The sequence below is a fragment of the Pollicipes pollicipes genome, unplaced genomic scaffold, assembly GCF_011947565.3.
Source record: "Pollicipes pollicipes isolate AB1234 unplaced genomic scaffold, Ppol_2.1 Scaffold_7261;HRSCAF=8764_pilon_pilon_pilon, whole genome shotgun sequence".
In the NCBI taxonomy this organism is placed as follows: Eukaryota; Metazoa; Arthropoda; class Thecostraca; order Pollicipedomorpha; family Pollicipedidae; genus Pollicipes; species Pollicipes pollicipes.
Window position 1 is genome coordinate 54,027,289 of NW_023597054.1, and position 17,921 is coordinate 54,045,209.

The 17,921-nt window shown below is 54.3% G+C and overlaps 2 protein-coding genes across 3 annotated transcripts in view; one reads left to right on the plus strand and one right to left on the minus strand.

Moving 5' to 3' along the window:
- Window positions 1–12,761, minus strand: part of fbl (pantothenate kinase 3 fbl) — a 30,809-nt gene extending 18,048 nt beyond the window's left edge. Inside the window, exons 1-2 of one of the 2 annotated variants that reach the window (XM_037235794.1) lie at window positions 12,493–12,761; window positions 10,743–11,056 (exon numbers count right to left, since the gene is read on the minus strand). In XM_037235794.1, the coding sequence (XP_037091689.1) occupies window positions 10,743–11,056; window positions 12,493–12,536 (358 nt within the window). In that variant the 5' untranslated portion in view covers window positions 12,537–12,761. Of the gene's footprint in view, window positions 1–8,150; window positions 8,288–10,742; window positions 11,057–12,492 lie in introns of those variants that run through there. The other variant, XM_037235795.1, reaches the window with a different exon arrangement.
- A 1,171-nt stretch (window positions 12,762–13,932) lies between these two features.
- On the plus strand, window positions 13,933–17,792 carry LOC119112227 (proteasome subunit alpha type-1). The gene is made up of 6 exons (XM_037236320.1): window positions 13,933–13,969; window positions 15,113–15,363; window positions 15,692–15,851; window positions 16,543–16,752; window positions 17,213–17,407; window positions 17,698–17,792. Exons 1-6 carry the CDS (start codon window positions 13,967–13,969, stop codon window positions 17,710–17,712), a joined length of 834 nt encoding a protein of 277 aa, XP_037092215.1. The 5' UTR covers window positions 13,933–13,966; the 3' UTR covers window positions 17,713–17,792.
- The last annotated feature ends 129 nt before the right edge of the window (window positions 17,793–17,921 follow it).

Genomic DNA, 17,921 nt, shown 5'->3' on the forward strand with positions numbered 1-17,921 from the left:
TCCGCTCCAGCCCAATCCCTGGCGACATGCATCGTAGAGCCCTAATGGTTACAAAAATATCATCCACTCTTATCGCGCGGCGGACAAAAATGCGCGTTAGCCGCTGGACGCGTCACGCCAACACTGAATTAAAAACCTCTCGTGACACCAGACTTTTTGGTCCCTCCATGCGGCACATTCATGCTGTCGACTGCCGGACATTACATAAGCAGACACGACGGCTTCTTGCCACCACATATAGGCTTCTACCATCGCTTGTTTGGCAATGTGGTGAGTGCTTGGTGGTGATTTGGCAAAGTTTGGGAAGGTGATTGTCGGCGTTGGCCCCGTCAGAGGGTCAACATCCGAACACCGAACAACCGCCGTCAACACACCACTCCAACGCGCCCATGCCACTTGACTCGGTCGCCCGCCGCCTGGAGGTCGTTTCCGAGCGCTCTGGTGTTTGCCAGTCATATCCACGACCTTCGGGTTACGTCATCGTAAGCCATAATACCCGGCACCTCGCTGCGGCGGCCCAGCTGGGGACAGGACACGGCATGACAGGGGCGCAGTTTCGGAAAGGCGGTTGGGGGAGGGCTGAAAGATGAAAAATTGTGAAACATATCCCTTGAGTTCACCAATAAACGGTTTCTCTCCGGATTTGGCCCACTTTTCTTTAAAAGTTGAGTGGACTGGAGTCCCAGATGGGACCGGACCTCCCACCCTTACCCAACTGAATAGGGAACTTCACCCTTGCAGCATGACTTTAAGCGCAGGAGACGCGACGGCCTGAAGGCCTAGAGCTCAGCGGACGGAACGGTCCAGAGCTCAGCGGACGGGACGGTCCAGAGCTCAGCGGACGGGACGGTCCAGAGCTCAGCGGACGGCACGGTCCAGAGCTCAGCGGTCGGGACGGTCCAGAGCTCAGCGGACGGGACGGTCCAGAGTTCAGCGGGCGGCACGGTCCAGAGCTCAGCGGACGGCACGGTCCAGAGCTCAGCGGACGGCACGGTCCAGAGTTCAGCGGACGGGACGGTCCAGAGCTCAGCGGACGGAACGGTCCACAGCTCAGCGGACGGCACGGTCCAGAGCTCAGCGGACGGCACGGTCCAGAGCTCAGCGGACGGCACGGTCCACAGCTTGGCGGACGGGACGGTCCAGAGTTCGGCGGACGGGACGGTCCAGAGCTCAGCGGACGGGACGATCCACAGCTCAGCGGACGGGGCTGTCCAGAGCTCAGGGGACGGCACGGTCCAGAGCTCAGGGGACGGCACGGTCCAGAGCTCAGGGGACGGCACGGCACGGCAAGGACGGCACGGTCCAGAGCTCGTAAATGGGACGGTCCAGAGCTCAGGGGACGGAACGGTCCAGAGCTCAGCGGACGGGAGTCGGGACAGTTCGGGGCCAAGGATACGCGTGCCTCAAACTCAGTGCGGAGGCCGACAGCCCCGACGAGTTCAGCGAAGGGACCAGGGTCGGGTCGCACAGCCAGCGGGAGACAAGTGTCACTTCTCAGCTGTGGCTGCACTTCACAGCTGATGGCCATTACCGGACATTAGGACTAACAGACCGCAGCTGTTACACAAACAGGCAACAGTCCGGGTGCTAATCACGCCCGACCTCCGGGCACCACTGAAGGCGGACGCACAAGCACCACTCGCGTCTGGCAGCCGGGCACCACTGAAGGCTGACGCACAGGCACCACTCGCGTCCGGCAGCCGGGCACCAGTCACGCCCGACCTCCGGGCACCACTGAAGGCTGACGCACAGGCACCACTCGCGTCCGGCAGCCGGGCACCAGTCACGCTTAAGTCTGCGTAGAGACGATGTGGTGAGAACCACCCCAGACGAATAGAAGGACATTCAGCGCTGTTCTTTTCTATAATTCCCGTCGTCGCGCACGTCGTCAGGCTGTCCCGTGGTTGCCCTCCTCCCCGGCCGGCCTCGACGGCGCACACTGCGACACGGCGGCCCTAACGCGGCCGGGCCTGCTGCGGTCGTCCCGCCGACGGGCGGTGCGGGCTGTCCAAAGCCGACCGTGCCGCGGGAGCCGCCCGCATGCCTGTCGCCGCCAATGGAACGGCCTCCGGAGACGGCCCTCAGCGCGGGGCCACGACTTAACCCCACGAGGCGGGGTCCCCGTCGCTCTGGTCCGGAGGGTTTGCTGCTGTGGCTCGACCCGGCCCACGCACTGCCGCGTCCAGTCGACCCCAGGTGTCCGCCCCTCTCTGGTCGGGCAAAGAACCCGCCGCTCTGGCGCCAAGCGGCATGTCCGTACAAAGCGTGTGTTCAGGACGTCTCTTCCACTCTTGGTCTTGCCACTGTTGCTGCGCTTTTCCCGTTCTCCGTTGCATTTGCACGACCTGTGATGGGCTTATCATAGGAAAGTACTCAGCTTCGACATGCTAGAGCTCAGACTCCGCCTCGTTTAAAGTCAGCGTCGTTTTCTCAGAAACGCCACAAATCAAACTCGGATTCAGGCTTCGAACGCAGGCTCACATCGTTTCTACGGTCATGATAAATGTCACGCTAATCCTAGCTCAATTGTTTTCATCATGTTTGTCTCCTCTCAGCGCAGAGCACGCAGCTAAGCTACGGCAACAGAGCGCCTGATTCCACCAGGTCATACACATAATAAAGAAATTAAAGCCATTCCACCATGCATTCCGGCGCAAAGTCCATCAAACGCCGCCCAGTTCAGCTGGCAAGCTCGGGCATCCCAGTCCCGGTCTGCGGGCGCTGAGCTGCGCCGGACCGCGCGGTCTGCAGAGCAGCGCGCTGATGGGAGCGGCCGGTGGCACGTATTGGGCACGAGGTGGGCGCGTGAGAGAAGAGAACGCACCGCTCCCCCGCCGGCGCCGGGGCCTGGCCTGACCAGTGCCATCAGTCCACGCTGCTCTGCTCAGTCCCAGCCCCCGCCGCAACGGCGCAGCTACACATCAGTCGCCCCAGGCGCCATCAGTCCGCGCTGCTCTGCTCAGTCCCAGCCACCGCCGCAACGGCGCAGCTACACATCAGTCGTCCCAGGAGCTGGCGGCAGGTTCGGAAGCCATCCGAACAAGCTGGTGGCCAGGCCAGGCGACAAAACACGCCACGATGGACCGCGTTTAGTCCTGGCGGTCGGTCTAGACTTTAGGCCGACGATTTGCTGGCATTGATCACAGTTCTGGGCTGAATGCGAGAACGCAAAGACGGAAGAAACTCCCCCAACTTTAAGGACATTTTGCGCTAGAAGCATTTGCATGATGCATCTTGTAAGGCTCGAACAGGAAGTAAGTCCAAAAAGGCATGCTTCCTGCAACCCTACATTATTTTCCGCGCGGCTCTGACCAGCTGGGTCACACCAGGGGACAAAAAACTGCAAGGAAAGTGACGTGTGCGCATTCTGAGATAACAATTTTTTGTTGGAGCTTGAAGAATAAACGAAGAAATAGGTTCCGCGTTGTGATAACATTTGCAGCTCTCCAGATCACGCGCTATTGACACGGCGAATGCGAACTGCGCATATTCCTGTACTGTCTACCAGTTCATCAGGTCAAGACTGGGTGCGTAGAAGCTGGAAACCCGCTGTCTGTATAAAAGTCGCCTGCATCACTGGAGATCATTGGAGCATGCGGTCCGCAGCCTTTCTAAGGTACAGATTATCTAGTACCGGACAGTCCTTTTATTTTGTGGAATTTAGTGGAAGTCCGTCACTGTAGCCTCGCAAGAGCTCCGACACTAGGTGTGTGCGTGCGTTGTGCAGTGGGAATGGGTAAGAACAGTCATTATTCTATTTGGCAAGGCCATATGACTGGTACCTACTCCGCTTTTTCCAGGGTGGGGTACCTGCCATCCGACCCACGTGGCTTCCATGCCACCACTCAAAACGGTCTCGCTGATCTCCGCCATTGGGTACACGTTGATATTTACATTGGGTCAGGTGCGAAATTTCCCATTCAGTTCATGGCTGGAGTCTCCTCCACCCCATCCCCACACACGCACTTTGAAAGGACAGCGAGGTCAAAAATATCCGGTCTGAGGCGTGCTTAGGGGTAGGTTTAGCCATTATTCCTCGTTCCGCCTCCGACGATAGCCGCGGACGTCTTGGCGCAACTGAACAAGTCAATTCTCGGAAGCAGACGCGACACCTACTGCGTGTTACGAAACTCTGGACTGGCCAGACCATGGGACAGGGTGGTCTGCCTTGTGTCCGGGCAAACGCCACGATGCGCGGGGCGAAGGACGTCTGGACCACAACATAGCCGACTATCGCGTGCTCGGATCGGGTGAGGCGCCATTGCTTTGTCGCGATTGGGTCTGAAATTTCGTCCCATCGTCCCAACCGAGGAGGTCACTGTGGTCATCGAAGAGGTCACTGTGTACTGAAGAGACACAGAGTAAGAAGTAGTGAAGCAAAGCACACTCAGAGAATGCTCCGGAGCATGGCGTGCGGTAATTCCACCCAAGTCGTTCAGGGACGGTATGAGGTAATTTTGAATTTACATAAGGCCTACAGCAGGCTATTGCACCACGAGAGCGCGGAGAAAGCGGCCGATGTTCCCTGTAACAGCTGCACAGAGCGCAGCCGACCACAGGAAGGCAGGTGCGTACCGGCGGTGTTGTGCTCATCAAGAGAAAGCGATCACGCCGGTGCCAGCGGACACATCGGGCGGCTCTGGAGCCTGCAGGGATCCGATGTCCAGCTAGGGCGTGGGCGACTGGCCCAGCCCATCGGCTCCGACGCCAGTGGACACATCAGGCGACTCTGGAGCCTGCAGGCATCTCCAGCCACGGCGCGGGCGACTGGCCCAGCTCGTCGGCTGCGCAACGCACGAGCTCCAGTCCCGCAGCGCAGCGAGCATGCGAGAAACGGAGTCATGAAAGGAGCCGGCCGAGAGCACCCTAAAGGAATGCAGCAAACTCCGATCACGCTGCGGAACGGCCTGCGGTGTTAAGTATGCGGGGGCGGGAGATCAGCGATGCATTTTCATCATCTATAACGTCCAAATCACGCGCTCAAGAACAGATAAGCACCGTCCGTTAAGTGTTACATTCTGCTTCCTTGAAACACTCCACCTGTGCCGATGCACAGTGGCAGCAAACATCATACGTAACATGATGAAGCGATGACTCAGCATAACAGGGTACGTCGTACTCCAGTCTTCCTCCCACCCGGGGGTGAGCTCGTGCGTCACAGGTGCAGTGGCCTTTCCCGTGACGTGCGTTCAATCGGTTAGGTCATCCCCTCAGTACGCTCTGCGGACGACAGCATGGTCCCTGCTCACGACCGCGGCGTCTATGTTTGTTCCGTGATTATTCTGTTTGCAGTTCTCCGGCGCGACCAGACACAACATGGCAGTATCAGCGTAGTCGCTCGCCGGGATTATCAAGGGACGATAGGCACCGGTATCGCAACCATAGAGGAATTCGCTCTCCTTACGATACAGGGAAACTTCCCACCATACGGCACCTTCGGATGCAACGTTTCATACACGCTCCGGGCGCTACGTGCGGTGCACGCCGGACGTTTTGCCTGTGCATGAAGGAGAACGCCTCTCATTTTTGCGTGTGTCCGAAGACACTTGTCTTCCGTTTATATACTTGTGAATAACCGTTTACGAACCCAAGCACAGCTATGGGTCCCTAACGTAAACTTTTTTTTCGCTTGGCTACATCTCCCGTGTTGGTGGCCGACGGCTTGAGACTCACGTTAACCCGCCGTATGACAACAGCGGCCTGTGGCGTGTCACCACGCCGCAGGCTGATCCGCGGCCGTGCTCCAATCAGCGGCGCGACAGGCAGCGCGTGTCCGCCTCTAGGAACGGCCAGCGCCCCGCGCCGGCTGCTGGCGCCGGGGGCGCCGCCACAGCCGCAGCCGGCGTGCGAAGACGGCGTCTGGGCGCTACCCCGACCCGTCCGCGTCCGGACGGCACCCGGGCGCCCGCCGCACTCCCACGACGGCGTCCGGGCGCCCGCCGCACACCCCGGACGACGCCCGAGCACCCGCCGTACACCCAGGACGACGCCCGAGCACCCGCCGCACACCCAGGACGACGCCCGAGCACCCGCCACACACCCAGTTCGGTGCCCGGCGCTACCCCGACCTGTCCGCGCGCCCCTTCCCATCTCTCTAACCGCTCAGCCGCGGCGGGACGCCCGCGGACAGGAAACGCGCCGTGAGCGGCCCGCCGCGAGCGTGAAACGTGAGCGGCCCGCCGTTTTCTCCGGCTGCATGCAGTGCCGCACCGCGGAGCCGCAGCCGCGTCTGTCGAGTCCACTCAACCGATGCTCAGGGGGGCAATGCATCCGTGCGGGTGCATGGAGAACGCCGCGTGCATGGTGTGGGCCGTGCATTGTGCGAAATTATAGAGGATCTTGCAAGCATTGGCCCATAGATGATCCGCGACAGTGGCTGGCAGGAGGTGCATTACTGGCACGCATGCAACCATCCGATCGCAAGGTTCCCCAACTGGGACAGCGACACTCGAGGTCGCCAAAATTATAAAAGGGTTCGGTCCTGAGGCGACACTGGAGGTCGCCAAAATCCTAAAAGGGTACGGTACTGAGTTGGGTGACTCATGCCACGCTCATCCGCTGAATGGCACGGGCGCCTGCATCGTTGTTAGCATGATTAGCATCTCCAGTGATGGCTGTGAGGGTCGCTACCACTATTTAAGGCATCACTATCGCTACTGCTCCTACCGCCAAGGCGCACGGCCTCTATTTTAAGTATGTCAATACGGTTGGCTATTATGAGCGATGTACCCACACCAACAATGCGGGACCCACCAAAACGCATGGCCTCGCGATCCTTGGCGAAAGACAATGAAGGGGCTGCATCGGGAAGGTGACTGACGTTTCCCGGCATGCCTGGAGGATTGTGTGCCATAGAAACGAATGCACAATGCTTGCCTGCCACTCCAAATAAGATAATGACCCCTAGGTCCTCTGAGAATCACACGCAGTGGGGAGAAGACGGTTCTCGCCCCCTCCCCCAGTACATTTCAAGAACAGTAAAAGGTGCAGCAGCGAAACTCACCGGGTACGTGCGTGCTTTGTGGAACTGCGGTATATGTAGAAAAATGCTCCTAGGTCAATATCTCCATGTCAAATGAGGCCAAACATTAAAAGTTCGGGAGCTGGCGCGGTTTGGCTCGTCATCCTTGCTGGCCGCTGCGACTGTCTTTAAACGTACTGAAATGGGACTAAGCTGCGGTATGTGATGGCATGGTATACGACGCAATATAAATGCGACACATAGCTTTTAATCTACCGTTGTTTATAGCTAATAAGTTATGATGCATGTCACGGAATGCGTTTCCAAGGGAAAACCTCAAGCTTTTCACATGGCATTAACAAAGCTTTCACATGGCTTAAGGAGGTGACGGCGATTCAGGACTGACATTCATCTATTATGAACTTAACATGGATCGAAATCGGTGATCCCCAATGACCCTGAAGTTATAACGCGTACCAAAACACATAGCAGAAATCCACTCGCATGCTTTTTGTTCTAAAAGACGCGCTAGGGTTTAATTTGAAGGACGACCAAAAATTATGCTCATCTTCGCATTCACTCCTGGATATTTTCATGAAAAACCGGAGGAACAGTTTTCCATCCATTTCCAAGAGGAGGAAGAGCCATTTTCCAAATCATCATCCCACTACATGTTGGCATATCCTGCACAAACGCAGGGAATCTGATCAAACACAACGCGTGTATCTTCCGCATCCATAAGTGTTTAGGTACGCAAGCGGTCAGATATTCAAGAGTCCAGAAATGTTGGCTCCTGAGCACAAGCACAAAGGCGAGAGACCATGATCACCAAGCACAAACAAACCGACTGACGTGCATACGACAACGTGCATGGTTTGGTTAACGGTAGAAGAACGCATGCGGGCAGCGTCCACTCGCGCGGTGTAAATAGGTCGCCGTTCATCGTACGCCAGCCAGGACCACGGGCACTATTTTGGCCGTTGGCCCAGCCCTCATAGCGCATCTGACAGCGCGGCGGCGGCCGGTCCCGTCCGATCCAGACCAGCCCACGGCGCTGACACGTGGCAGTGCCCCTGTCGGCCGCGTGTGCCTGTCCCGGGGAGGGGGCCGCGACCCCGGCGGCTCCCGGCGCCATCTGGCAGGCGGCCGTCCGCCGCCACCGGCGCCCATCCGGGTCACGGTCACTCACAGAATCGGTCCGACTTGCGGCAGCCCTGGGCGCTCTGGCAGGCGCAGCAGAACGGGACGGCGCGGTGCGCGCGCCGCGCCGCACTCGTCTCGCGCCACTTCATGTCTGCACGCGCGCCGCGGACTGGAGCGGCCGAGGGAGAGGAGCCGACTGCGCGCCGGCCGGCACCTGGCGCTGGTGCCGCCGGCCGGCGCAGATGGCGCGCCCGGTCCGGCGGCCGGCGGACCGCACGCGCCGCCCGGACGTGGCGTGATCGGCTCTCCCCGGCCGCGCCACGCGCTGGCCGCGGAACGGCTCACTCGCACGCGAGCCGGCGGCGCCGCCAGGTGACGCGCCGGCGCGCCGGAGAACCGCCGCGCCGCCCGTCCGAACGGGTTGAAGAGGTCCCCAGCCCGAGCGCCCAGGGGAGTTTGGGAGTCGCGGGCGTCTGCTCGAAGGTCGGCAGGGGTTGCGTGGGTTCCGCCCGGGGCCGCAAGCTGAACGGTTGTACGTGTGACTGGTGGTACGAGCTCAACATGTGGCGTTCGTATCAAAAGATTCGTGGAAACCAGTCATAGCAAAAGAACCGCGCATACCAGAGAGCATACCTCACCATTACGTGAAAAACACTCGGTGTGATAAAGCTGTGTATTTTGGCTGAAATGCGCACCTGGGACCATGCCCTGTTTCAGCGGCACGGGCCGCGTCGACCGTGGCCCATTCGAGAGGCGCGGTGCTAGCGATAAGATATCTTCTCCCACGCGGCCGCAAGTCATGACCTCCGTGTTTTGTTATCATTACGTACACCTTCCCCCACACTAACACGCCCAGCACGCTTGCTCCCATGAGACTCGTTTCCCACTAAAAACAGGTGTTCGGTGTGAAATGTGGTGACGTCTCTCACGCGTCCCGTCACCAGACCCGGTGCCCTGTGCAATCAGCCGTCACACACGTGACGGCCACAGCACATACAGCTCGAATAAGCCAGCACTTCATGCTCAGCTATGCTATCGTGGAAATCGCGCGAGCCAACTGTCCCGCATACAGCTGGTAATGAACTTAAAGCCATTGACTTTGCCATCATAACGCCCTGCTGGTAATGAACTTCCAGTCACTGGCTTTACCATCATAACGCACCATCTCTCCACGCCTCGCCTTCACTTCCACTGGCAGTGTTCCATGGAGTACCTATCCTCCCACTTTCTGCGGCGAAGCTAGTACAAGCTTTACCCAGCTTTCTCATCCGCAAGCAGTTGCTTCGGAGCCAATGGGATCGCAACAGACAACTAGCACACAGCTGCTTGGATGCACGCGGTGAGTGAGCAGTGCTCCTCACGAACCCCACTTCAAACATGCACTCGACGGAAAGGAAGCGTGAGGAATGGTGGACTGATTTTTCAAAATATTTGTTGGCACTTGGTCGCTTTTATTAACGAAAAATAAAATCAACGAACTGTCACGAACATTTGGGCATTACAACGCTAACCACCGTCTTCCGGCTAATGGAATCGACGCAATGTTATTCGAAACCCGCTACCAGTCAATGTATCACAATACGAGGTTGAGCTTACGAAACAAACCACTGACCACATGACGCAGACTACGATAATGGAAGGCATGTCACACTCAAATTGTTTGTGGAGGTTTGAAATTAATTCGTGTGTGGCGCATGAAAGTGATCGTTTCATTTTAGAAGGGGGGAGCTCTACCCTCCGACTATTCTTTTGTCCCTGCTCACATACCAGTGGTTCTCAATTATTCAAAGGTTTACAAGTTTGCAGCAACTCACTTGTAGTAGAAGCCCCTGGCAACATGTTTGGGCGGACCATATCTATGGTGATTAAATTTATATCCACAAGTTGTTAAATCCTAATTATATACGGATATTGTGTGCTTAACAATGCATGCTGCGTGGTCTCCAATGGTAAATGGCAGAGCATTAGAGCAGTAAAAAAAGCCGCGCTTATCATACACTTTTCTATTTCTCCACATACATTCAGCTACACGCCTGATAGCATAAGAATAGGCCGACACCGTTCTCCTGAAAGAAGACTCAAGTAATAAAACAACTTTTAGGAAGTCAATATGGCTATCACCACATGTGAATCGCTGCTTTGGCCCAGCAAAGCGATAGCTAGATGGTCGCATGCTCGGAGACGACCAACAGTTTGCACGTACCATGTGCATGCTGCTATCTATGGATTTAAGCACAACCAAATGCAGTCAAACATTAATGATGACAATGAATGTGATGGTTAAGTGTGTGGTGAAAGGATCCAAAGCCACATCAGTAGTATCAAACTTTGCTATAACTTCATGATCGGATGTCATGTTTAATTGCATCTTTCATCACCTTGCAGCATGCACGCAGATGCATTGACGACACAGCTTCACTAGTTGCACTGATGGCACAGCTCCCAAACAAATACATAAAGCAACATGCAAACTGCCAACGTAAATAGCATCAAACTTATCACAGGGCGCGTAGTGCGACGCGGCACGGCCCCGACCGCTCCCGCACACGCCTGGACACCATGCAGCTACGGACCAGCGAGGAGCGACAGCTGCGGCCCGAAAGCCCCACCCGGGCAGCCACGCGCCCGGGGCACTTACAAGGCAAGTGCGCGGTGGGCCAGTGCGGATGTTTTCCGTCACCATTGAGCACGCCGTTGGTGTGGGCTGTGGCGGCCTGCGCGTCGCCGCCGGCGCCCGCGCCGTTGGCCGGTCTCAGCTCGCCGCCACCACTGCTGTCGGCCGGCTGCTGGCCGAGGTCGGACCGGGGCGCGCTCTCCCCGGCGCCGGCGCCCGGCTCCGGCGCGTGAGAGCCGTTCGAGAGCGCCGCCTCGGCGGACCGGTGGCGCAGGCGCTTCTTGGGGGTGGCCGGCGCGTCGGCCGCCGCCCGGCGCTGGTTCATGCTGGTGGCCAGCCTGCAATGTCCACACAGCCTGTCATGGTGGTTACTGTGCAGGCAGGTCAAAGGCAGAGAGGCCCTCTCCAGCTCTCCTGATCACTTGTTTGATGTTTTTTATGTTTTGTGATGTGATGTGTTATGATCAGCATAAAATGGTTGTGGGAATGTGGATGTACTCTGCTGCTGTAGGAATATCCACATGATTATAGATGACTAGCTCCAGCTTTAAAGCTGCTGAAAATCAGTCTCTTTGCTTAGTGAGTCACAGTGATGAAAGCACACTGGACAGGTGTACAGAACATTCAATAGTGAAAATTTGAGTGCTTCAAACTGAAACATTATCAAATTTGACCACCTGAGGCTATCAGGCACGTCAGTAAAAGGGTGAATCCAGGGATAAACCAGCCATGGCCCAAGTTGGACAAAAAAGGCACATTTCTGGACTTTGAAGATAATTTTAAGTGTTTAAATGTTGTAAGACAAGTTTGTGTCAAAATACTGTGATAAAAGAGGGTCACAATCAAATTCATTTAAGAAAATCAGCACATATCTTTGGAGTGAGCCAACTAAGAGATGTCACGATGCCCAGTTATGAGATATAACCTTTAGCAAGGATGACCACATCAAAAATATCTGACTTTACACTGGCTAGTTGTACAACCATTGGGACTTGGTGCTGCAGGAAAGAGCATATTTCAATGGCAAAATAGCAAAATTATGGAATATCAGATGAAATCATGTGTAGCCATTACCACACCTGGCATGCTGTATACCTACTAATGGCTGCATACTACTTGATTCTAGTTGTATAGCTTAGCAATATGGCTGGAGGGGTGGTAGCATTATTATTGGGATAGCTCACAGCCTTGCCTGGTTTTGGCCACTACAACATACTTGCAGCAAACCATATGTATGCATATATATATATATATATATATATATATATATATATATATATATATATATATATAGATAGATAGATAGATAGATAGATAGATAGATAGATAGATAGATAGATAGATAGATAGATAGATAGATATGATTACCTTTAATTGGTAATTTGATACTAAAAAAATACATAACAAGAAGTCAAAAGCAGGATAACCATGCTAATACCACACAGGATTAATGAATGTACAAAGCTTTCAGCTTCTATCACATCAAGACATCACACACAGTGAGGCTGCTGGCAGTTCTGTACAACCCCAACAGAGCACAATGCTTACTTCATATCAGCTTTGTCCCAATATACTGGGAGATGTCACGTCCTTTGTTGCATAACAGCCATGCAAGTGGGGTGTACTTGCACGAAATATTTTAAAATACAGCACAAATACATGTGCACGCACACACACACACACACACAACCATACACGCACTAGACCAACGCAGGCCAGGGTGCAAAATGGATAAAACTACATTATGCCCTTGCTAGCTAGAGACGTTACCTACCGACTGACACAGAACTTGAAGCACTGCCGGCAGCGTAAGAGCATCCACGCAAGGCCACTGGCGAAATACGGCGTTACGGCAAGGCGAAGCTCGCTGTTGAGCACCTCCCGCCTATGACATCACGGGTTGATACCTTCAAAGACGTCGAATTTGCCAACAACTAAGAAAACAGTCAAAAAACCAAGCCATAATTTTGCAGATATTTTCTGGCAGCTATTATGGTTTGAAATCTTTTTTTGCAAAAGGATAGAACGACCATACAGGTGAAAACTCTTTCCTCGGCTTAAATATTATTTAGCAGCGCTGTGCCTTCAAAGAGAACGAAATCTCTCTACAAATACAACGCATTTGTTACGCGTAACATTTCCGCCGGTCATCGTAGTTCCTCGAGGGCGTTTGCTGAGATTTGTTCGGGGCGTGCTGAAACGGAGAGAGGACAGGTAGGTGCGAATGCAGTTATATTCAAAGGTTTTGCTTTGTCTTATGTTTGATGCTTTGCTTTTCAATTTTATGCATTTGTGTGCAATGGATTGCTTGTCATGTATTTAAAGATATCTGTTTTTGAGCTTGGTTCGGCTGCTTGGGGTTGCTTACCGCTTGACTAAGGCCATAAAGAGGGGTGTTTGTTTTTATATTTTTGAGGCCTTTGAGCTCATTGCTTTCAGGTCTGAAAATTCATTCTGTGGTAATTCAGGGAGGCAGTTGCACTGAAAGATCCACTATCGGTTTGGACCCTCCCAATCTTTTCTTTAAAATGCATGCTCTGAATATAAAAATGATGGTACCATTTTGTGGTACTTAAATGCGTGATACCCCACACAATCACAGCGAGATTGTGTGAGATGTGTCTGTGCATGTGTTTGCTGTTTGTTGCTGTGCCAAAGTAATTTTGTATAGGAGGGCCATTGTATGAGCCGTTGTGGCAGTCAGCATTCATTGGCAAAGTGTCTGAAACTATTTTTGTATGCAACTGTATGGTGAAAATAAAACTTGCTTATTCAGTAACAATGGAACAGATCATTAAACCCAGTTTAATATAATAATTAGAGGTGTTATATGACCAAACAGCTGACTGCAAGTGAAATCACTTTGAACAAAAATGTTTTATAAATTGTTTTTGTATATATGTATTATATATATATATATATATATATATATGCCAGTTAGCAATTTTTTAAGTGGTTTTGATTTCCTTATTTGCATGGTCTATGTATTTTATTACTTGCATTCACACATAATCACATGCAAGGTCAAAATCACATTAATTTGTATTTAAATAAATTCTGCTATCTAAAAGCAGAGGCATTGGTGCTATGTCAAGTAATAGCTCTTAATCCTTTTTGCCTTTAGATAGCAGAATTGGATACTCTGTCAATTCAGGTTACATCCCCATTTGCCACCTCATCTCCATGAATTAATGCATATGTTTCTATTACAGCCTGCAGCCTGCTTGAAAGCCACCTACTTGTCAATCATGGTAAGCATTGGGGGCAGTAATGCTAATTATGTATGTATGTTAACTGGAATCTTTGTGTCACTAATTTTGTGAGTATATGTCTTCCTGGAAATGACAATGCAAGTAAGAACTGTGTACTTGGTTTACATGATGACAACAGTTACAGTTGTCAGGGCATAATAACTATTTTGATTTGTATGTTATTTTTACAATTAAAATCACACCATGTTAGGTGGACAAAATTTGCCATGGCTTCAAACCCTGGTGCTGGATGTGGTGATGTTTTCACATTTACTTGATTGGGAGCATGCCATAGAGTATAGTCTTAGAGAATGAGCAGAGTATATATATATATATATATATATATATATATATATATATTACAACAAGCTGTTTTCCCTATTAAATTTTCATATCTTAGATTTAGATTTTTCATTAATGTAGTGTTGTAATGCTATGATAGATGTGATACTTCTCTCGCCATGAAATCTTGCTAATATGATGCTGCAGAATTTTTAGAGAGAAAAGAGAAAATTTGTGACAGAAAGGATGTTATGTGGATTCAAATCATTGTGGCAGCTTTGTAGATTTGATTCAGGTACTTTTTTGTTTCAACCCTGGCAACATGATGGTGGCTTCCCAAAAGTTTGCTAACTTCAATTTTTCCAGGACAAGCTTGGGGGAAATATTAAAAGTACCTGTAAAGCAGCTTTTCAATCAACACAAATGCAAGAAAACTCATATTGTGACCTGTGCCTTGCTGTTGTCTCAATGCTTTGGACTTGCCATAGTCAAAGCATCACAATTCTATGTTTGCCTCATATATGGCTCATGCCAAAGCTAAAACTCAGAGCACATTTCGAGGTTATGCTTAAAGATGATACTGAATAGATCAGGAAATGGTGCATAATTTGCATACAGCTAGATAAAAAACCTTCAGAATGGTTTATGTCTGAAATGTCTGTCATCTTTGAGCCTGCTTAAACTTTCATGCTCCATGTCACAATATGTTCTTTTTAATTTTTGTTGCAGTGTTTGTGCTCCAATCCAGACAATGGCCAGTGGCTTGCAGCCTGTCATTATGTCATCTCCCCAGTCTGACACAGTCAGTCAAGCTCCTGCATCACTTCCAGTTGAGTCACACGCCAGTGCTCACGTTTCCAGTTCCGGAACCAGTACGACAACGACGTGACTGTGTGGAGCCCGCAAGGCCGGCTCCACCAGGTGGAGTACGCCATGGAGGCGGTCAAGCAGGGCGCCGCCACGGTCGGCCTCAAGTGCCGCACGCATGCCGTGCTGGTGGCGCTGAAGCGCGCCTCCTCCGAGCTGTCCGCTCACCAGAAGAAGATCATGCCAATCGACGCGCACGTGGGCGTGTCGATCGCCGGCCTGACAGCCGACGCTCGCATCCTCAGGTGGGCGGCGGGTGGTGGCGCGCGCCGCGCCGGCCTGCGACAGCTCCGGGCTGAGGCGAGACTCAACGCCCCTATCGCCGGGTGGCGCGTGGCCCCTCGGCGTGGTCATGTGCTCGCGGTAGGCGGCTGCTAAGCGACTGCTAGGCCTTGCTATAGAGGTGGATGATGTAACGCTCACTGACACACAGTCATGAGACACTGCGATGGGAGCCGTCATGCGGGTATCTGTAAAGCCGTCGTGTTGGCTCGGAGCTGTGTCGGCCGGCGAGTCCGCGGCACATCCCGCGCCGCGCTGTGACCTGACCTCTGACCCGCTGACCTCCGGCAGCCGCTGGATGCGCTCCGAGTGTCTGAACTCGCGCTACGCGCACGACCGTCCGCTGCCGGTCAGCCGCCTCATCAGCGAGCTCGGCAACAAGATGCAGGTGTGCACGCAGCGCGACGGCAGCCGGCCCTACGGCGTCGGCTTCCTGGTGGCCGGATTCGACGTGAGTGTCCGCGCTCGGCGCCGTCCGTGGCAGGCCCACAGGGCCCGGTGTCAGGTGGAGGACAGGTTATGTCGTTGTGTGGGTGGTGTGTTGGCGAGCTGTGACGTTTGTGACGGGGGGACTTCGTGAAAAGTATGGGGAGGGGGGGGGGGGGGTAAAACCCACATTTGGAAGACTGAAGGATCACAGGATTTCTCTTGGGCGCTTTCATCGATGTTTTCAGCGTAAGGTTCGTGGATTATTGGGGAGCTAGTATTGGGTGTGGTGGGGCACTCCTATAAATGGTGGCTGACAAATGGGGCATTCTAAATGTGTGTTTGGGGCTTGTTCACGACTGATTGGTACAGTCCTTACTAAGTTAGCCTGCGGCTGCCGTGTACCACCATGCAGCTGAAGCTCGCATCAGAATAAAGCGTCCACTCGGGGGAGGCTTTTGGGCTAAGGATCGTCGCAGATCTAAACTTGTTGTCTAATGCTCATGTACAAAGCGCTTCTAGGCGCACGATTCTCGTAATCATCAGAGGTAAAATTTCAACTGAATAATACAGCCCTCTGTGTATCTGTACTTCGCTTCGCGTTTTGCCACATTTGTGCACGCCATATCGTCCACCCCATCGAGCTGTCTGGTCCCCCCTGCCCGCTGACCGCCGCCCCCCCCCCCCCCCCTCCCCCGTGCTGACCCCGCTGCCAGGAGTCCGGGCCTCACATCTACCAGACGTGCCCGTCGGCCAATTACTTTGACTGCAAGGCGATGGCGATCGGCGCGCGCTCGCAGTCCGCGCGCACCTACCTGGAGAAGCACCTGGCCGAGTTCGTCGAGTGCTCTTGGGAGCAGATCGTGACGCACGCGCTGCTGGCGCTGCGCGACACCCTGCCCAACGACATGGACCTCACCGCCAAGGTGATGAGCGCCGAGCGAGTGGCGCCAGCCACAGGACGCCGCCAGATGTCTGGGGCCATGGTGGGCCGATCATGACTTAAGATTTAGGACGCAAGATCAGGACGCAAGATTTAAGGCAAACCGCATCGACTTAGAATGTGGTTATGTGGGAAGCCAAGTACTGACGGGATAAGTGGGACGGTTTGGTTTGTAGCTGGGGCCCCGACCCTGTGAGCGCTTGAATTGTGGATGAATGCAACGCAATCTACGTTGGTGACTACCTTTGGTGAATTCGTGGAGATCGGGGTCTTTCCCCCTTCGATTATCAACTGCGACGATCAGCTGTATAAAGACGACCGAGGCGCGTTGCGGTAGAAATGCGCGGGTTTGCGTGCGAGCAAGTCCGTGAGTGGGCCCTTCCCCAACGTGCCGGCCGTCTGTCGGTGCGCGCGGTCCCGTCACGCACCGCCGACGCCGCCAGAACTGCACGGTGGCCATCGTGGGCAAGGACCACGAGTTCACCATCTTCGAGGACGACGCCGTGACGCCGTTCCTGACCAAGCTGGAGGGGATTCAGCGTCGGGGCGGCCACGGCGCGGCTCCGGCCGCCGAGCCGGCGCCGCTGCGGGACGAGCCGGCCGCCGACGAGGCGCAGCCGCGCCCCGACTCGCCCCAGGTCAGCCACGCAGACCGGCTGCGCCGCTGGCCAGCGGCGCCAGCTCTGTGGCGTATTTTTATGCTCGAACGTGCTCATTGGCATTTGGATTTCTTGTTGAATTCATGTCACGCTTTCCTCCCTTCCCCAGGTTACCACACAAAAGTTGAAGGCTTTATATCAATGACAAAACCGCTGATAATGGAGCGCGGGCCTCGACACCCTACCAACTCTGGCAGTGCTCTGCTGTCTCGAACTCGGTGCCTGTAAGGTCGAGGTTACCTGTCTTATGGGGTTTTGTTTGACCGCAGACTATGGAGCACTGAGACTGGCCGGGTGCCGCTGGCGCGGCGCGGCGCCTGCCTCCTCCCGCGGCGTCCGGCCGCGACGCCCGCCGCACCCCTCCGCCGGGCGGGGGCGGGGGCGGCGCCCGCTCCCGCTCCCGCCCGGCACACCGTCTCGGAGCGCCGCCGCCCGGCCGCCGGGCCGCGGCGGCCTGACGCGTCTCCGCGCCTGTCGCCTGGAGTCGCGGCCC